Genomic DNA, 19,494 nt, shown 5'->3' with positions numbered 1-19,494 from the left:
ATATTTGTTTTTCATTTATTACTTCCTTTCAGGACTTGAAAAGTCAGAAATTTCAAGCAAAGCTTTATCCTAATAAGCATGAATAAAAGGCCCTTGAAAGTTCACTCATTTATTTACTCAATAAATATTTACTGAGTGTCTACCACATGCCTCGTACAGTTCTAAGGGTTTAGGATACATAAGTAAACCAGAGAGACAAAAATTTTACACTGTGGAACTTACATTCTAATGAAATAAATGTCTGCCTAAATCAAAGTACTTAGCTAAGGCCTCTTAATGAGCTAATTATTTTCTAGGAGTAAATAAGAGATATTTTTAGGAGCTGTGTACACTTTTCTCAAGTCAATAAATAACATTTAAGTTACACTCTATGGGTTCTACATCAAGGTTTCAAGACAGAAAATATTACCAGGTGCTTAACTCTTGCCCAATATCATTCAAGAGCTGTTTCATCATCAAGGAGTGAGGGGCTGAAAAAGGAATGAGGAGTGACTGTAATCTCACTGTACTTCTCCGTCCCCACACTCGAGAACAGAGCAGAGCTTGGAGGCGGAGTGGGAGGTATTCTCTAGGCAAGAAAGGGGTGGACCTGGCTCTCCACCCTTCCTCAGCCTCTTTCTCCTATAAGGCCATAGAAACTGCAACAACATCCCAGGCAGGCTTACTTCACAGGCTATAAAAAAATAATGAATGGAGCTGAAACCTACACATCACGCATGTGTCTCTTGAGTGATCTGAAAAGTACGTGGAGATACAAAAATTGCCTTATCCTTCAGAGGCAGTGCTGAAGACACCCTGGTTTGTTTACTCCTCAGTTTCCTAGGTGCTAAACAAAGTGACTTCTGTCAAATATGTAATACAGGCCTGGCCGGGCGTGGCTCAGCAGTTGAGCATCAACCTAGGATCCAGGAGATTGGGGTTCGATTCCCGGTCAGGGCACATGCCCGGGTTGCAGGCTCGGTCCCCAGTCGGAGGCGTGCAGGAGGCAGACGATCATTGACTCTCTCATCATTGATGTTTCTATCTCTCTCCCTTCCTCTCTCTGAAATCAGTAATATATATTTGTGTATATATATATGTATAGTACAGCACTCAAAGCAGTGCATATTCTATAGAGGAAAACACTGGGGAAGTGAGCATGTCTATTCTAAGGAGCTTCTTTTACACACAAGGGAAAAGAGACGCTGTGTTTTGGGGATCCTGCTTGCAAACTTCTCAAGGACAGCTAGTCTCAAATTGTTTTCTGAATACCACTTTCCCCCAGTGCCTAGCATAGAGCTGTACAGAGATTGAATTCTAAGGAAATATTTGTGGAACTGATAAATGCATGAGGAGGGTCACAAAGCAATTATATAAATGTATCTTTTAAAAGACTTCCTACAAAGAAATATCCAGATGTTTAAAAGGGTCTTTTGATTTCAGTAAACTCTTGACTCAAGCTGAATAAACTTAAAAAACAGATGAGACTGTCACGGTAAAAGAAAAAGAAAAAGATGAAGAAAAAAAGAAGTCACCTCTGTCATTCAAGAAGTCCAGATCTTAAATATACTTTGAGAAATAAATCATCTCAAGTGACATGATATAACCTGTTTGTGATAGCAACTATTCAAAAATATGTAATTATGTAGATCTGAGTGGCTAAAGAGACTCTTGGGGCAGATTCCAACTGGGTACGAGTAAAGAGAGACTAAGTGGCTACAGAGACCAACCAATCCCACTAATGTGTAAATTATACCTCAATGAGTTACTCAGCTTCCAGTATAAACCATTAACATTTTTTTAAAATCACTGCTTTCTCAATGTTGCCGTCATGGGGTTAACACATTCCACATACAGGAGAATCACCTTTTGTTTTGTTCCCGTTGCTCATAAAGTCTTTGATAAAAATGTTACCTGTGAGAACTTTTTTAAAAAATGGCTGAACAGTACTGTGAGTATGGTTTTGTTTCTATGTGAATACTCGAATCTTGTCTAAAAGGGTTGGAAATAAAATATTCTGTTCAAAATCTGGCCTTTTTTCTTTGAGTAAACTTCAAGAGCATAAAATGGTTAAATCATAACTTCTGGCTTGTGACACAGTCTCAATATTGATCTAAGTACAATACAACTATAAATATTTAGTTATTTTTCATAAGGTAGGCATGTGCAAACCCGCCACCCTAAACAAAAGTTATGGCTTTGACAATAATCTATATTTAACCATATAATCCACCCATTGACCCAAACCCTTCCCTGCTCCAACCTGATGTAAAATTTATCCTGGATCCTGTGTGCATCATTCCCCTGTCTTTTTTTCATGTAGTTTTATTGCATTTATTTGTTTTCCAGGATTTCATCAAGTTTACCATTTAAGTGTTCCTATGTGTTTATGGCTCCTGTAATTTCTCTTTCAGATAAGTAGATATTTATTGTGACTTTGGGTTTGACTTTCTCTCCAGATTATGGAATGGTGGTTTGCCCTGCAACCTCAGTTCTTTGATGGGTCAAGAAAAACATTGATTTTCAATTTGTTATGCTTTTTCTTGTTGTAAGGACAAGAGGATTTATGTGAATCTGGCTAGGAGTTGGACTTTGTTTAATTGGGTTGTTTTATTTTCTTGTATTGATTTTTTGAGAGCTCTTTGTATATTCTGTATATACTTATGTTATCAGATATATACTTTGCAAATATTTTCTTCCAATCTATGTCCTATCTTTTCATTCTTTTAACAGTATCTTTCGAAGAGCATAAGTTTTATATTTTGATGAAGTCTAATTTATCAAGTTCTCCCTTCATATCTACATAAATTCCAACAGTTCCAGCAATGTGTTGAAAAGCATAGCATTTCTGCCCTAACTTACCTTTCCACTTTTGTCAAAAATCAGTTGTCGATGTAGGTGTGGTTCTATTTCTGGGCTATCGATTAATGTTAGCATGATGTATCTTTTCTATCATTTTGCTGTTAACCTGTGTCTTTATACTTGAAGTGTGTTTCTGATAGGTAGCATACAGTTGGGTGTCAGTTTTTATTCAGTCTGACACCCTCTAATATTTATTTGGGTTATTTACAACATCACACTTTACATAACTAAATCTATCAACTGCGATGTGTTTCCATTATTGTCTTTTCCTTTTTTGTTCCGTAGATCTGTTTTTCTAACTTGGTTGCAATGTCACATGGCCTTGGTTACTGTAGCTTTATAATCAGTCTTAAAATCAGGCAGTATTAATCTTCCAACTAGGTGACTCATTTCAGAGTTATTTTGACTATTCTAGATACTTTACATTTCCATATAAATTTTAGAATTTGTCAACTTCTACAAAAAAGTACGCTGGGATTTAGGATGGCCTTGAATCTACAAATCAATTTCAGGATAACTGACAGCTTAACAATATTTAGTCTTCAATCTATGACTATAGTATATTATCAGCACATGGGTTATTTAAAAGTGTGTTATTTAGTTTTTAAATGTTTGGAGATTTTCCAGATATTTTTCTGTTACTAATTTTTAATTTAACTCCACTGTGGTGACAAAACACGCTTTGGGTGTCATGAACCCTTTTAAACAATGTAAAGTTTTTTTTAAGACCTAGAAAATGGTATATCTTGGTAAACGTTCTATGTGAACTTAGATATCTGATCTTAACATAATCACTTCACTTTTTTTCTCCCTCCTTTAGAATAATTAAATGTTTTAATAATTCCATTTTATCTCCTGTGTTGGCTTATTAGCTATAAATCTCTCTCATTTCTTTGCTTTTTACCCAAATGAGTACATGGAAACTGCCTGTACATTCTGTTTAATCCTTAAGCAAACTTGTCCTACAATATCAGAATTATAATTCTAACTTGGAATTTCTTTTACTTAAGATATTGCCGTAATTATAAAAAATAATCTCAGATTTCTAATCATGAAATAATTTGAAATTCAGATTATTAACCAAATGATAGAAAATTGCAGGTGTAACTGAATAGAATCGTTTCATTTGTTCATTTATTCACTGTTTCACTGGTTCATTATAACAATCCTGTAAGACATGTACAGGAGAGGCTATCTCAACCCACTTCCACATAGCCACCTACCAAAAAGACTAATGTATTCCACTGCTTCTGTAAAACATGCAGGCTGATGGCCAGGACTTGCCGAGAGAATATCAGAGAGTAGTTAATAAACTACTCCTGATCCTACCAGTTGAGTTTCATGGTAATCAAGAAATAATTGTGTATATGTCCCAATCTGTTTCTGCCAGTTCTTTCGCAGTAAATTGTGTAATTTAAAAATGATATAACCAAATAACAATGGAGAGTGAAACAGCTGTTACTCTTATGAAAATTAAGCTGAATGTTCTGGAAAGACTCTTGAGAACTAAAAAAAAAAAAAAAAAAAGTAGTAGTGATTTAGATAAGGGCATTGGGAGATTTTTTAAAAATATACATGTTTTTATTCATTTCACAGAGAGGAAGAGAGAGAGAAACATTAATGATGAGAGAGAATCATTGATCGGTTGTCTCCTGCATGCCCTCTACTGGGGATTAAGCCCAAAATCAGTCATGTGTCCTGAAGAGAATCAAATTGTGACCTTCTGGTTCATGGGTCAACGCTCAACCACTGAGCCACTTCGACTGGGCTTTGGAGACATTTTTAAAATATAGACAGATTTTCACTCAGCTTTACCTCCAACTGAAAAATTATAGGCGATGAATCATAGGTATTATTAATGCCAGAAAATGATACAAAATTTCAATCAGTGGGTTCCAAAGAGTCTTGGACCCACATCAAAAGATTGATGAAGCTCCTGGCTGGGTGTGGCTTGGAGGCTGAGCATCAACCTAGGATCCAGGAGATAGTGGTTCAATTCCCAGTCGGGGCACATGCCAGGGCTTCGAGCTCCATCCCCAGTCGGGGGTGTGCAGGAGGCAGCCGATCAATGACTCATCATTGATGTTTCTGTCTCTCTCTCTCTCCCCCTCCTTTCCTCTCTCTGAAATCAATAAAGACATATTTTTAAAAATTGATGAATAAGTAAATGTTTTATGTTATAATGCAATTTTTAAGGTAAATATGCATTGTTCTTATGACTTTCTATTTTAATCAACTTTCTCTATTAACCAACAAACTATATGATCCAAATGAGTTGAATAAAAGTCTATTTCAATCTTCTTTTTACAATGAGGAAAAAAAGTGATTTGTCAGATAAATAACAGTCAGTAAATCAGAAGGCCAGATTACAAACTCAGACTGTATATATCCATAGCTAAATGGTATCTTCTGCTAGCAAGAACATACCATTCACTATATGATTACGCAAATAAAACACAGGCCACTTCAGGAGGAATAGTATATTTAATACCTGTCTTTACTCTCACTGTTACCAAAAAGAAATTATGAATAATGACAGAAATATCATTATTGAGCAGGACAAAGCCATAAAAATATAGGGTGCAAGGCTAGAAAGCAGATAGAACAGATGGAATATCACTGAGATGATTCTAGTTGAGATGGTAGTTACATGCACTAGGAACCTGAATGTGAATGCTTGAAACATATGTGCTTATAATGTTCAGAGTCAGCATAACATAGGTTACTAAAGGTTAAAAAGGCAGGCTCTGGAATCAGGCTGCCTGAATCTGGGTCCTGGCTCTACCATTTACTAGCATGTAATATTGGAAATTCATTTAACCTCTGTGTTTCAGTATCCTCATCTGTGAAATGAAGAAGATAATTCCTACTCATAAGGCTTTTGGAGATTAAATAAAATAACCCGTACAGAGGAGTACCTGCAACATAAGCACACATTATTCACTAGCCAACACTGATAGGCTGGTGAGGGTGCTACCAAAATGGCCTAAGGTAATGCCGTGAGTGACCAGTCCAAAAGGATTCACATCCCAGGGCAATTACTTAACGGCTCTGTCACCTCAGGGAAAGTTACTTAACCTCTCGGTGCCTCAAATCCCTTATCAATAAAATGTGCTTAATAAAAGCTCCAACCTCACAAGATTATTGTGAGGATTTAATAAATTAATAAATGCAGTGGCCTGAGACATAACTGCTTAATGCAATAAATGTTAGCCACTATTACTTTGTATATTATTAGCTTTTCAGCTAATTGAAAACTGTCCTTTCTAAGAGCATCCAGATATTTGTTACCACCTTGGTCTCTCTGACTCTGTTTCTCACCCTCTAAAACCAACAGGGCTCAAGCAATTGATTTTAGTACAGATAGATCACCAGTGCCATCTAGTGGTATTGCTAACAAATTAACCAATTGAGGAATATTGCCCACAAAGGAGTAAAATTTCCACAGCTAGAAATTTAATTTTTTAAGACAGACTAAATCTAATGTTGTTATTTGCAAATTTGTAACCTCTTGTATAACTATTTGAATGTAGCACAAATGCAAATGGAGGAAATGTCATAAACTGCAAACTATAAATAGATTGCTTGGCAAATACATGCACAGTACAAAATAAAAAGTTTGTTTTTCTTTTTTTGGCATGAGTCAAACAATCGGGTTTGAACCCATTGCCAAGATTTTTTGGACAGATTTGTGATGTTATTAAACCCCTGATATTTTCTAGACCTTGGTTTCCTATAATGTGAAATAAAGGTGTTATATGTGTTGAATTTCTTTCTAGTTCTAAGAGCAAAGGATGAATTATTATACTAATTTTAACATGATAAATCCATAGTATTATCTTAATTTTCTCAGGGGGAAACCTTGATCACCTGATGACTTCTTAGATCCTTTCCAACTTTATGATTTTTTAAATGCAGCCATTTTGGAATCAGAATTAGAAAAGAATTTTTGGTGTAATTTAATCAGCACAGAAGTTATAACATACTAAGATATTAAGTTATATTGTTGGAGAAATTAAAATATTTATAGCATATAAAGGTCCCAGGCAAAGAATCATACATCTTTTATTTTCTGCAAGTCAAAACTTACAGAAGAATGCAAACCTGCACAAAACTACAGTAACCCACACCATATCAGCAGTCCTTGCTTCACTCAGTTGAAAAATGCACAAATTTCAGAGCCACACTAGTAAAATAATACCAGCGCTCCAACAACACAGTTCAAATGTCAGTTATCATGGTCTATTAACTGTATTATATAAGAGCCGCTGGCTCTTTGGTCTATCAATCCCTATGTAAATAATAGATGTGGAATCAAGAGCAGTGACCAAAGTGGCACTTCTTTCAAAGTCCATGATTGGCCACTGCACATTTGTATTCAGTTCAAACACAGACAACAAAGCACACTGCCTCCTTGTCTCCAAGTGTAAATCCACATGACGTCTCCCAAAAGTGCATAATCAACCGAGGGAATTAGCCTATGACAAGAAGAGTACAGCAAAGAGACAAAATATGCTGTTGCTGAAACTGAAATGGGATGTGACTAGATCTGAAAATGGTGACAGCCAAGCAAAGATAAGCAAAACCTAGGCCAGCATGAAGTGAAGTGAAGAACTATGAATGTAAAAAACAAGCTAAAGTCCCTTCGGGAGGATGCTAATTGAATGTAAATGGGTTGTACAAGAAAGAGGTGACTCTAGAATGTGGACACTGTGCCCCTAGAAGCAATATAGCTCAGGCAGTCACAAGAATTCAGAGGTGAACTTATCGATATCAGTGAGGAAAGTTATTGTGACAAAAAGAATGACAGTGTCCCAGAGGAAGTGACACCGCATAAAACTTCACTTTAAAGACAGAGATATTCCACAACTTTGAAAGTGCAAAGTACAAAATCAAAGCTGATCCAAACTTAGAAAGAAAGACGAAAGTTCAAGTCACCAGGACACAGAAAAGATGTTTGCTCCATATTGTAAGTTATTTGATGAGAAGAAGGCAAGCTGTGTTCCAACTCCTATTGACAAGTTTTTTGCAAAGAAATAAAATACTTAAATTCTCAAAATTTTCATGTTTTAAATTATAGTGTACTAAATAAATATTAGTTTTACTATTTTTTCATTTCTGTATACATTTATAAACCACAGTAAGGAAGTTTATAATGTTTTGAGAGAACATTTTAAAGGTTAATCGTTAATTTTGCCCTTGATTAAGATCACTTTGCCTGGTTTCAGTTTACACAGTCACCTTTATGGTGTGGCAGCACTGTGCAAGGCAAGGACTGCACGTATTGTCAATGTCTAAATTGTTCTTTCACAATTCTCAGTCACTGTAAGCATAAGTCATTCAGAAATTGTCCCCTATCACATGCTAGTATAATAGCTGGATCCCTCTGGACAAATTCTATAAAGTACTTGCAGTGTCATGACATAATGCTGAAAGATGCCCTTGCTCCTAACCACACCAGACATACAGAAAAGCATTAAGTACCTGGCAGCGGCAACTGAACTAATATGCCACTGACTCTTGGGTCCATGTTCAGTTGGTCAGTTATATCCAGAAGCTCTTCCTGAGAAACATCCTTAGGTTTTAGAATGACCTCACTACAGATACCTAGAAGGAAATAAGCACAGGCAGTCACCTGACTAACAAAGATGTGTTCTTTTTATTAATACTGTCTTACACGGTGTGTAACTGGTTTTCTCTGCTCCTGTCCCACAGGAAGGAAAGGCCCTTCTACAGAAATGATGTCCTAAGCATCATCAGAAGGGATTTCTCAAAGAGTAACAAACAGATGTTTTCTCATGATTCACATGCATTCTTTGGCCCAGTATCCTATAAGCCAAATTGCACTTATTTGTGATAAGCTACTATCAGTGAATTTGAATATAGTAAAAATAACAATAGCACCACTGCCACCACAGACCACATTTGACAAAGTGAACTGGCCAGATGTATTATCTCATTAAAGCAAATGTAATAAAAATGGGCCCTTTAAGTGTAAAGTTTTCCTCTCACATCTCGCCATAGCATCTGAAAGCACGCAGAATTGAGTCCATAAAAAACTTAAAGGAGTAAGAAGTGAACATATGTGTTGGTAACTAAAAAAATCTATCATAATAAATGTTATTCAAGTAACACTTATTTGACAATTATCATTCGTAATTATTATTATCCTTCTAAGTAAACCCAGGAACATCCTTCAGGAACAAGTACACCTGAACTACCCGCACCTACAGCGGAGGCGGCTCGGATCTTCTTCCTGACATAGGTGTGGCTTGCTGGGTTATCACCCACTAACACGATACTGAGGTGAGGTCTTCTGTTCCCAAGGGAGATCCAGGACTCCACACCCTGCTGTATTTCTTTCTGGATTTGTTTGGCCATTTCAGTTCCTGAGATAACAATGGCATCGTGTCTGTGGAGAACAAAAGAATAAATGTAGGACTGACACAATAAAGAACATTCAACAACGTGTGTTTAAGATACAAGGGTGACTGTGACTAACACGCCTATGAATCTCCCAGTGAGCATCCAAAATTTGATTTATTTTTTCAAGTGTATCTGACACCCAGTTCTTCAGGTTCATAAATATATTTATAATTAATTTTGTGAAAGATTCTAATTCTGCTTTTTAGTTTTAGATCTACATTATAATCTATCTATAGTATACATTTCTTTATTACTATCATACATATGTTCTTATCATCAAACCACATACTCAAGATCTGGACTATAATATTGGCTCTATTGAAAGCTCTGCTATTTTTTCAGAAGAGGCAGATCAGCATGGTCTAGTTAAAACTGATACCCATCTTCAAAGCCTCGTGCCACGTTGCATGTGACCCCACAGTCTTGTGACCCTAAGGCTAGGCTGTTCACTCTTTGTTACCCTATACAAGGCCCTGAAATCATGAGCTCTGTACTACAAAACTCTTTTAACTTATTCAAGGAGAAATTTTATTTCACAGTCTTAGGACAATAGCCGACAGTCTTGCCACGCTTGTCACTGATTACTGTGGGAACCAGGTCGGTAAGCAGATGGCCCAGTTGTTCCCCATACCATGGCACCATTTCTAATGAAAAAATTTTGCACAGAACATTACTCCCTGGCAGTTTATATAAGTACTTAAGAAGGTAAAAGATGCTATGCTTTGATAAACGACATAAATCTATCTCTGAAAAGGCACAAATAAATGCTTTCTTGGAAGGCTTGCCAGCTCACCATGATGTCAAACTTACAAGTGATAAACTGTTACTCTGACTGTGAGTTTATTTCTTAAAGGTATCTGATCAAGTATAAGACGGCTCCTTCTCCCTGCTGCCATGACTGTTACATAAAATGCCAAGTGCAGGCCAGTGAGTACTATGAAGAAGGAGGAGAGCAGGAGGAAGCAGGAGAGGAAGGGAAACGCTTATAGCACCTTAATTCTTTCCAGTCCCTGTAGACTCTTTACTTTCTAGCAAGTGTGGGCAGCATGAATGTCAGCCAACACACAAAGTGCAAACTTGCTGCCGCTTCCAAATAAGTCGGCTGCCTTCTCTAACAGGTTGGAGGACATACAGGCAGAACCAGACCAAGAATACTCCATTTCAGTCTGGCCCCAGTGGTCCACAGTGCTCATCCAAGTTCAGACAATTTTGATGTAAACATTGCTCTGCTGAGAAGTGATTCCAAAATGCGGTCTATGGATAGATAACATTAAAATTGCCTGGGAAGCTGGCTGAACTTGCAGATTCCCAGATCCCAAGACCACACCCACAATTCACAATCCCTAGAGGGTGAAGCCTGGGAATCTGCATATCTAGCAAGTTTCCACCAGTATTCTTGTGCATAACCGTGTTTGAAAACCACTTCTTCAACACAAAAGTACATTTTAATAATAATCATAATCCTGGGTAAATAATTAACTAAGTGAATAAACTGGTTAGACAATACAATTAAAACTAGACATTATAATTATAAGTAAACTGTTCTTTGATTTTAATTTTGTTGACTTTTCACTAAAAAATTTAATAGCTTTCAAACATGGAAGTTCATGGAAAATTCAGTGTATCACACTTGCTCCACTGTCCTAAATTAATAATAGCTTTATTGAAGTGTAATAATAGCTTTACGGCATACAATAAACTATACACATTTAATGTGTACAATTTGATGTTTTAATATATGTACATACCTGGGAAACCATCACCACAAGAAAATGAGCATATCCATCACCCCCAAAAGTTTCCTGGTACCCCTTTGTGATCCCACCATTCTGTATGTCCCTGCCACGTGCCCCATCCATCACCACACAACCACTGATCTGCCTTCTCTCACTGTATATTAGTTTGTATCATCACGAATTTTATAAAAATGAAATTATGCACTACACACTCCTTTTTATCTAGCCATTTTCACTCAGCATAATTAAGGTTCATTAATGTTGTTGCATGTATCAATAGGTCATTTCTTTTTATTGCTGAGTAGTTTTCCATTGTATGGATACCTAAAAATTTGTTTATCCATTCAGTTGTTGATGGATATTTGGGTTCTTTCCAGTTTGTAGTCATGACAGATAAAGCTGTTAGGAACATTCACATACAAGTCGTTGTATACACATATGCTTTCATTTCTCTTGCACAAATACCTTAAGTAGAATGGCTGAAACATATGGTAGGTATATGTCTAAACTTTTAAGAAACTGGCGACCTGCTATATATATAAGTGGTTACAGAATTTGACATTTCTACAAGCAGCATGAGAGTTCCAGTAGCTCCGCATTCTTGCCATCACTTGGTACGGTCAGTCTTTTACCTTAGACAGACTGCTGCCTTTATGTTGGCATCTCATCGTGCTCTTAATTTGCATTCCTACAGTGAATCACGATGTTAAGCATCTTTTCAGTGCTTATTTATCATCTGCCCAACCTCTTTGTTGAACTGTGTAATTTAACTTTTTGCCCATTGTTTAACAGGTTGTTTCCTTACTATTGAAGTTTTGAGAATGCTTTATATATCCTAGATTCAAGTCCTATGTCATTTGAAATATCTTCTCCCAGTATGTGCTTTGCCTTTTCATTCTCTTAACTGTGTCTTTGAAATATCAGTTCTGAATTTTAATGTATTTCAATTGATTTTCTTTTTATGGATCGTGGCTTTGGTGTTGGGTATAAGGAATATTTGCCTAACTCAGGGTCACAGAGGTTTTCTCCAGTGTTTCCTTCTAGAAGTTTTATGGTTCATTTCTAAAAAATAGCTAAACAATAAATATTTTCCGTAAGTTAAACTGTGTCAGTAATATTCAGTTAGGGTAAAATACTCCATTATAGAAGCAGTATTATATGCTAATATACTGAAATTCACTCACACAGTAAAGAACACACATTTTAAAACACAAAACCACTTGATCTCCATGTTGCATTTTACAGCATATGAACAGTAGCTCTGCTGCTAACATGTCTTACAGTTGATTCTGTTCAAAAGAATAATTTGTTCATAGGCTACTGTGAAATAGGCAATCTCTGAAAATAATCCAGTAGAGTTATGGCCTAGAAACTACAAAGAGCATGTCAGAGCTGACAATGGCATAAATTGATTCCTGGCTTCCCAAGAGACATTACACAGATTAAACTTGACTGAGGTCTGTATGTTGGGGTCTAAGAGAATGACAGTGCTCACTTCACTTTATAGCACTAAGATGCTAAGTTAGCTTGCTAATTATAGCTGACATGATATAGCCTGAATTAGCTGGTGTTTATAAGTAGTATCTGTAAGATTGCCACCCAATTATAAATGGGGACTTTGAGCATTTTCAGTAGCAGCTGACCCATCCATAATTGTATGGATATGTCCATGTGAAGACCCAGAGGGAAGATGGGCATGTGACTAGAGGCGGAGACTGGAGTTCTGCAGCTATAAACCAAGGAAAACCAAAGATTGTCAGCAATAAGAGGTTAGGAGAGCATGGCTCTGCTGATACCTTGATTTTGGACTTTCAGCTTCGAAAGTATGAGGATATATGTCTGTTGTTTTAAGCCTTCTAGGTTGTGGGACTTTGCTTATGGCAGCCTTAGTAAACAAATGTATCTATAATCCCAATTTAAAATGTTCCAGTTTGTGGGAAGAACCTTTTGACAGAATTCCTATTTTTCCCTCTCAATAAATTTGTATTCTGTAATGTAATAGAATTGAGGCCTATAATTTTACCGCATCTAAATATAACAAAATATGTTTAACATCATAAATTGGAACTGACTTGGTGACTTTATCTTAGATACTTGTCAAAGAAAGGTCCTCTAAAAGGAGACACAAAGATATTGCCCATGAAAATATTTAGACTGAAATATCTTCACATTTAAATATGAAAAAAACTAGATTGAGACTGTTCCATTTAGCAGTTTTCCTCTGAGCTTACCAGGTGTTTTAGCATCTGTAGAGAAAGTACTTTTAAAACTAAAAATACTGTCCAAAAAAAAAGTGTAATTTGTAACTTAAAAAAGTGAATTTAATTTTTAAATTAAGCATAAAATTTTTTTCTGAAAATTATCAGTATCCAGGTATTAAAGGAAGATACAGCTAAGAAACGGATTCAAGTAAGTGAATATGTACCAGGAATTCCACGTTAAAAATTAATATTCACACAATTAACCAAACATTAAATAAATATATATTAAAATTTTTAATTGTCTTAATGTATAAGAATAAAAACTAGTTACCTTTTAAAATGTTAATTTGGAAAACAGCTTTGAATAGAACTCTTTTATAGGTCCACTAATATATTTGTTAGTCAAATACATATTCTAAATTTGTTTTACTTAATGTCTCTGTTTAGTCTTAAAAGAATGTGCTGGTTTGGTCAGAAAATCATCGTCGCATTGCCATTAGATAGACAACAAACACGCAGTGAAGTTGACCCTTTAGATAGCTTTCACACAATGAACCATATCATTACTTGCTCAGGTGACATTTCCTGAAAAGGCAGAAATGTTGCAAATAACCCCCAAAGAAGGCAGGACAAGGAGCTAACTCTTTCAGTACTTTATTCTCCCCACATCGCTGGGCTAGCACTATCTGTGGGTTCCTTAGGAAGCAATAAATCATGGGGGTGGGGGAGAGGAGTAGCAGGGCAGCCTAGGGCAGTATTAATTACTCACCCCAAGCCACAAGTCCTGAGTGTCAGCCCTCATGCACCATTAGCAGTTATGAGGTTGGGCAAGTCACTTAACTGTGCTCAAAGGCATGCAATTTCCTCATCTATATAACGGGAATGTTCTTTGTTGACCTTATTATATAAAAGACTTGGCTAAAAGCAGATTGGCTGATTTGCAAAAATGGCTCTCTCCAAGTTTTTGTTAAGTAACAGATGGAGACAGATTCAGGTAACCAGGAGCAAAATGGGACCAGAAAGCCATCAGCATTTAGTGTTGTTTCTATGAGCTTGTTTATTTACCTGTACTTCCCAGAAAATAAACTGTAGCCAAACTAATCTATGGTTATTAGAACTAAATGAAGTGTTTCATTAACAAAAGCAAAGTAGGATACAGGAAAAAATCATGACTTTTCTTGTATATCAAAATACTCTTTCACAAAATAGTAAAATACCAAAATCTACCCAAGATTAACAATGTATTCAATTTGAATACTTGGCATCTTGCTTCTGCATCTAGGTTTCAATCTCATTTTCAACCACAGCTTTAGAGCTGCAATAGTTTTATGAGAACTCTTTTATGAAAAAGCCTAATACAATCATACGCAAGTCAAATTTCTCTTCAGGGCCTAACATAGTTTAACTGCTTTGTATCTTAGGGCACAATTTGGAGATTTTGAGTTGGAACTAACAATATAATAGAAATATTATATTTGCCCAAGGGAACCAGGGCAAAATACACATAGAACATGTAAATGAGGGTTTTTAAAGTAAATGAATAGTTAGGAATATCAAGTTTCTGACCTTTTAAAAACATTTCATTTCATATTCTAAATACTTTACACCTTGAAGTAATTTTATCAGAAATTATACTTTTGGAAATCAATAAAAAGTAAAGCAAGTTCCTCTCATTATGTATGATTCTGTTATTTAATTTTGTAACTTGGACAAATTATTTACTTTCTCTAAACCTCAATTTCTCAAGCTGTTAACTGGGAATAATAATAGTATCTACTTCCTTCAGTTGTTGTGAAGCTTAAAGAATACACTGTACATGAAAAATCTCAGCAAAGTGCTTAACAGAGTAAGGGATCATTAAATATTAATAAGAATTTACTTTTCAACAACACAATTAGATTACTTAAAGGCAAGATGATATTCCTTGCAGAGTTAATCATAACTAGCCAAAAGGGCAAGGGGGGCATGTGTTTTAAACCGTGTGTGTGTGTGTGTGTGTGTGTGTGTGTGTGTGTGTGTATGCGCCCCACTTCAGAAATATGAATCTTTGCACAGTCTTTTAGTTCTCGGGATACTCATTAATGGGAATAATTATACCTACAGTGAGTTCAGATCATTAAGTGAACAAACCTGGTTGGTATGATATTGACAAGAAGAGGCCTGAATCTGAGAGTAAATTATTTCATATGTTCCCAGGACTAGACACTGAACAATAGCAAGATGACTAGGTTAAGTTATGCACAACTGACTTAATGTAATATGATACAGCCAATAAAATATTAAGCAAAACAATGGCAACAGAGAAAATGTGTATGGTGTAATGTTAAGTGCAGCAGCTGGATAAGACTTTTTGGATAATAGTCAACTCGCAGTTCTTTGAAACTAATTTAGATTTGGATTGTATTCTGCTCTGACCACAAAGTTTTCTATCTTTTAGGTATGTTTTTGTTTTCTTCTGGTCCAACTTGCACTTCTTAATAGCACATTTCATTTATACCTAATCAGTAATTTATCCCACTCATTGACAGTTCAAATTTCACCCAAGATTCTATCTCCTTAAACCTCCCTCCACAACTTAATCATTTCTAAGCCAAACTATTTTTATAAATCTTCACTGAGCTCCATGGAATTCCATGAGAGTATGGGACCAGGGAAGATTATTAGTGTGTTTTTTCCCTGCTGTTTTTAACATCCCATCAAGGTATTAACATTAAAAGATAATATAACTTGAAAGCATTTGATAGACAAATATTCAGGTCATTAAAGAAATTGCTAATTATTAAACCCATGATTGAGTTACAAAATCTGAGATTAATATTAGTTTCTGTTTTGCATCTTATTGATCCATTTTAATCAGAAAACTTAATTTTGGACACACTACCTTAGAACATATTATCTCTGAACTGCTGGGACACAGACATAAAACTAAGATATAAGACACTAAATGGTGAAAAATTTAAGTTCTAAATTGAAAATGGCATAAGAACTGCTGAGAAATCAAAATTGTAGCCAGATAGCTATCATATCTCATTTTCATTAGAATAGGTAAAGCATTAAGATGGGAAAATCACACTATCGTATTTGCCAGCAAAACAAAATATGACTTCTAGAAACTATCTTTGCTAGTCATTGGGACTAACTCTATCTTGGTTGAAATCAGTCTGTGGAAAACCAACTTTAGTAATGATCCTAAATAAAGTGTGGGTCCCTCCAATCTCACATGAGGATAAAAGGATCTTTAATGAAGTAATTCTTCTAAAGAACAGAAATATTGAATAAGTACCAAAGGGAAGAATCAGAAAAAAATTAACAGCCTTCATGATAAAACTTGGTTTTAAAATATTAAATTCAACTACCCACTTTATGACATTAATATTTAAATAATACAAACCAGTGTATTGTATTAAGTCCAAAATATAGGTTTTTTAAAATGTCAGCCTAGCTGCAAAAATTCTAAAGCCACTGGCAGTGAGACATAAAGGAAGGTGAGGCTTCCATAAAGAACTGTAGGCCAATACACAAAATTTTACAAATGCTAAAAGGAATCAATCATAGCAGGAGGAGGGGAAAAAAATATCTGCCAAATTAATGATTTTAGGAATAACTGAGCATCAGGATAAACATGGAATGTGGAATGAACACTTGGGATGGGATACCCATTTAGTTACTGAAAATGAGTTCAGGTAGGATAATCTAAAGCAGGATTTGGGACAGTCCCTGTCGCAGATTACCTGCAAATCTGCTTTGAACAAGACATTAATGTAAAAGGTCTATGTGTGACCTTCCCTTCAGATGGGATAGGTTGCTGCCCAGCTCCATATATTGAAAAGCACTGGCCCAGACTCATGTGATGTTTATAACCCAAAGCCATTTTACACGTAAACTCATACACAGCAAGGCAAAATAGAAAAAATTTAATCACCAAAAATTTTTATTTTTATCTTTTGGTTGTTTAGGTAATTCATTTTAAGAAACAATAAGCTGCAACAAATAGAAGAGCTTAGTCATTTCTTTGGTATTAAATATATTTTCTTTCAACTAGTAAGATCTAATTTCTCATGTGTAAATAGCGGGTAGGAAACACACTGAAAATCTTAAAGGGAAAACCACTGAGAGAAAAATGTTAAATGATACATCAGGATTTTGTAACTTTCATATTCTGTCAAACATTATTATTTGAAATTTCAGTTGTCAAAAAAAAAAAAAACCTCCACTAAAACAGTATTTACATATTCTATTATTACAGGTATCTAATTAGTCAAAAATATTATAAAAAATCAAAAATATATTTTCATCTTTCATTTAAGGCTCTGTATAACTGAGAAACTGGTGCTCAATCAGTATCTTTCGTCAGTATCTTTTGGTGGAGAATTTGTCACACTCAAAGACACTTTTCAGTACGAATAGCACTAAGGTTCAAACTTCAAGTCAATAGGAATGATGTCAGCTTTAGACCACATTCACTATGAAGCACTGGACAACTAATGTGTCACTATACGTTAAAAAAGTGATGACTGAGGATGGGGACAAGTGGGGAGGCAGACAGTGGTGGCCTCTGGCAGATGGAATCTCTTCTCTCTGCTGGTCCTAGAAGAGAAGAGAGACACCAATAAGCATCAACACACTGTCCGAATTCCTCCCCACCAGAACCCACCAGTCCATAGGTGTTTCTCAACCTCACAGCCATCCTCACCTTCATATATGGTATTCAGTGCCAAGAGGATATCAAAAACACCATCCTATCCTAACTTAATTAGGATAAGATGCTGCCTTAAAAAAAATAAAAACTATCAAAAATGTTATTTATTTTCATACAAGTATTTTCTGCATCAAATGGGGCTGAAAGCAGCTGGGTTGAAAGTGACAGTTCTTACCTATATTAAGGATAACTTTCCAAAAGTATTACACTCAACTATTTTAAATGATAAAAAAACCATGAAATATAATTTTAAAAGATCTGAATTATCCATGTGTGTGGGGGCACATCTGTACAAATCAAGTGGCGACCACCAAATACTTGGGTTGTAACTACTGGGACTCCCATTCAATGCCCATGGAGAGACAGGGTGACAAGGCTGTTTACATCAAGCTGATAAAGAGAAATTAATCAACGTGTACAATTTGAAAAAAGTTATCCTTACCCTGGAAAGAAGCCCTAAAACACTAAAATTAAAAAAAAAAAAAATCTAAATAGATAAAATAACTACAGTAGATAATTCCTTCAATTCTACAATACAAATAGACTTCTACAGAATCTCCTTTTCCTAGGTAATAAAGTTGGTAATTCCAAACAACTGGCAAATTCTTCCAGACACTAGCAGAGCCTACAAAACCAGAGCTCTAAGTCCGTTCTCAGTCTTGTGGAAGACCTAGTCACTAGAAACTACGTTCCAGGTAAACCCTGCAGGACACAAATGTTATTTATTACGCAAGACTTAGGTCCAAATGCACACAATGGGGACTCGATCAATTTAAATTAAATTAGCAGTAGCTACATTTCCCCGGTACTGGTCGGTACTTTCCTGCAGGTGTCGCGCTGAACAACAAGGGCACAGACCGACCGTCAGGCGCCCGCTGGGCCCCAGCACGCGCTGCCCCCCAAGTCCTGGGGGCCCGGTCGTGCTTCGAGCAGGTGCCTGAGCCGGGGGTCCCTGGGCCCGGCTTTCTCAAGGCCTCGGGAGGCCCGGCCCCGTGCTCGGAGCAGGGCTCACGTCCTGCTGGGGGCCGCGGACGCGACAGCAGCACGCGTGGGGCAGCGGCAGCGGGGGAGGCTGCCGAGACTGCCCGCCCCAGGGGCCGCTACTGCGGAACCCCCGGGAAAGCAGTGGCGGCGCCAAGGCCACGTGAAGTCAGCGGACACGTGAGCGTAAGAAAATGAAAATCTTTAAGAAGACACCACCTCTGGCGCCGTGAAAGCTGCAGTGAAGGCGGCGCTGCTGGGAGCCCCGACAGGGGACGCACCCTCTCAGCTCCCGGGCCTCGCCTCCAGGGAGCGCCATTGCAGCCCCGGCCTCGCGTGCAGGGAGCGCCATTCCAGCCCCGGGGCGAGCGCAGCCCCGACAGGGGACGCACCCTCTCAGCTCCCGGGCCTCGCGTGCAGGGAGCGCCACTCCAGCCCCGGGCCTCGCGTGCAGGGAGCGCCACTCCAGCCCCCGGCCTCGCGTGCAGGGAGCGCCACTCCAGCCCCCGGCCTCGCGTGCAGGGAGCGCCATTCCAGCCCCGGGGCGAGCGCAGCCCCGACAGGGGACGCACCCTCTCAGCTCCCGGGCCTCGCGTGCAGGGAGCGCCAC

The 19,494-nt window shown here is 37.2% G+C and overlaps 1 protein-coding gene across 7 annotated transcripts in view; it reads right to left on the bottom strand.

Moving 5' to 3' along the window:
* The window catches only part of MTHFD2L (methylenetetrahydrofolate dehydrogenase (NADP+ dependent) 2 like), a 92,631-nt gene that overhangs the window by 72,390 nt on the left and 747 nt on the right, over positions 1 to 19,494 (bottom strand). For 6 of the 7 annotated variants that reach the window (XM_081129236.1, XM_081129234.1, XM_081129237.1 and 3 more), the window contains exons 2-3: positions 9,069 to 9,253; positions 8,326 to 8,448 (exon numbers count right to left, since the gene is read on the bottom strand). In XM_081129236.1, the coding sequence (XP_080985362.1) occupies positions 8,326 to 8,448; positions 9,069 to 9,253 (308 nt within the window). Of the gene's footprint in view, positions 1 to 8,325; positions 8,449 to 9,068; positions 9,254 to 17,050; positions 17,792 to 19,494 lie in introns of those variants that run through there. The other variant, XM_081129240.1, reaches the window with a different exon arrangement.

This window comes from Miniopterus schreibersii (assembly GCF_964146895.1).
Source record: "Miniopterus schreibersii genome assembly, chromosome: 1".
In the NCBI taxonomy this organism is placed as follows: Eukaryota; Metazoa; Chordata; class Mammalia; order Chiroptera; family Miniopteridae; genus Miniopterus; species Miniopterus schreibersii.
This window is presented reverse-complemented; position numbering and strand designations above follow the sequence as displayed.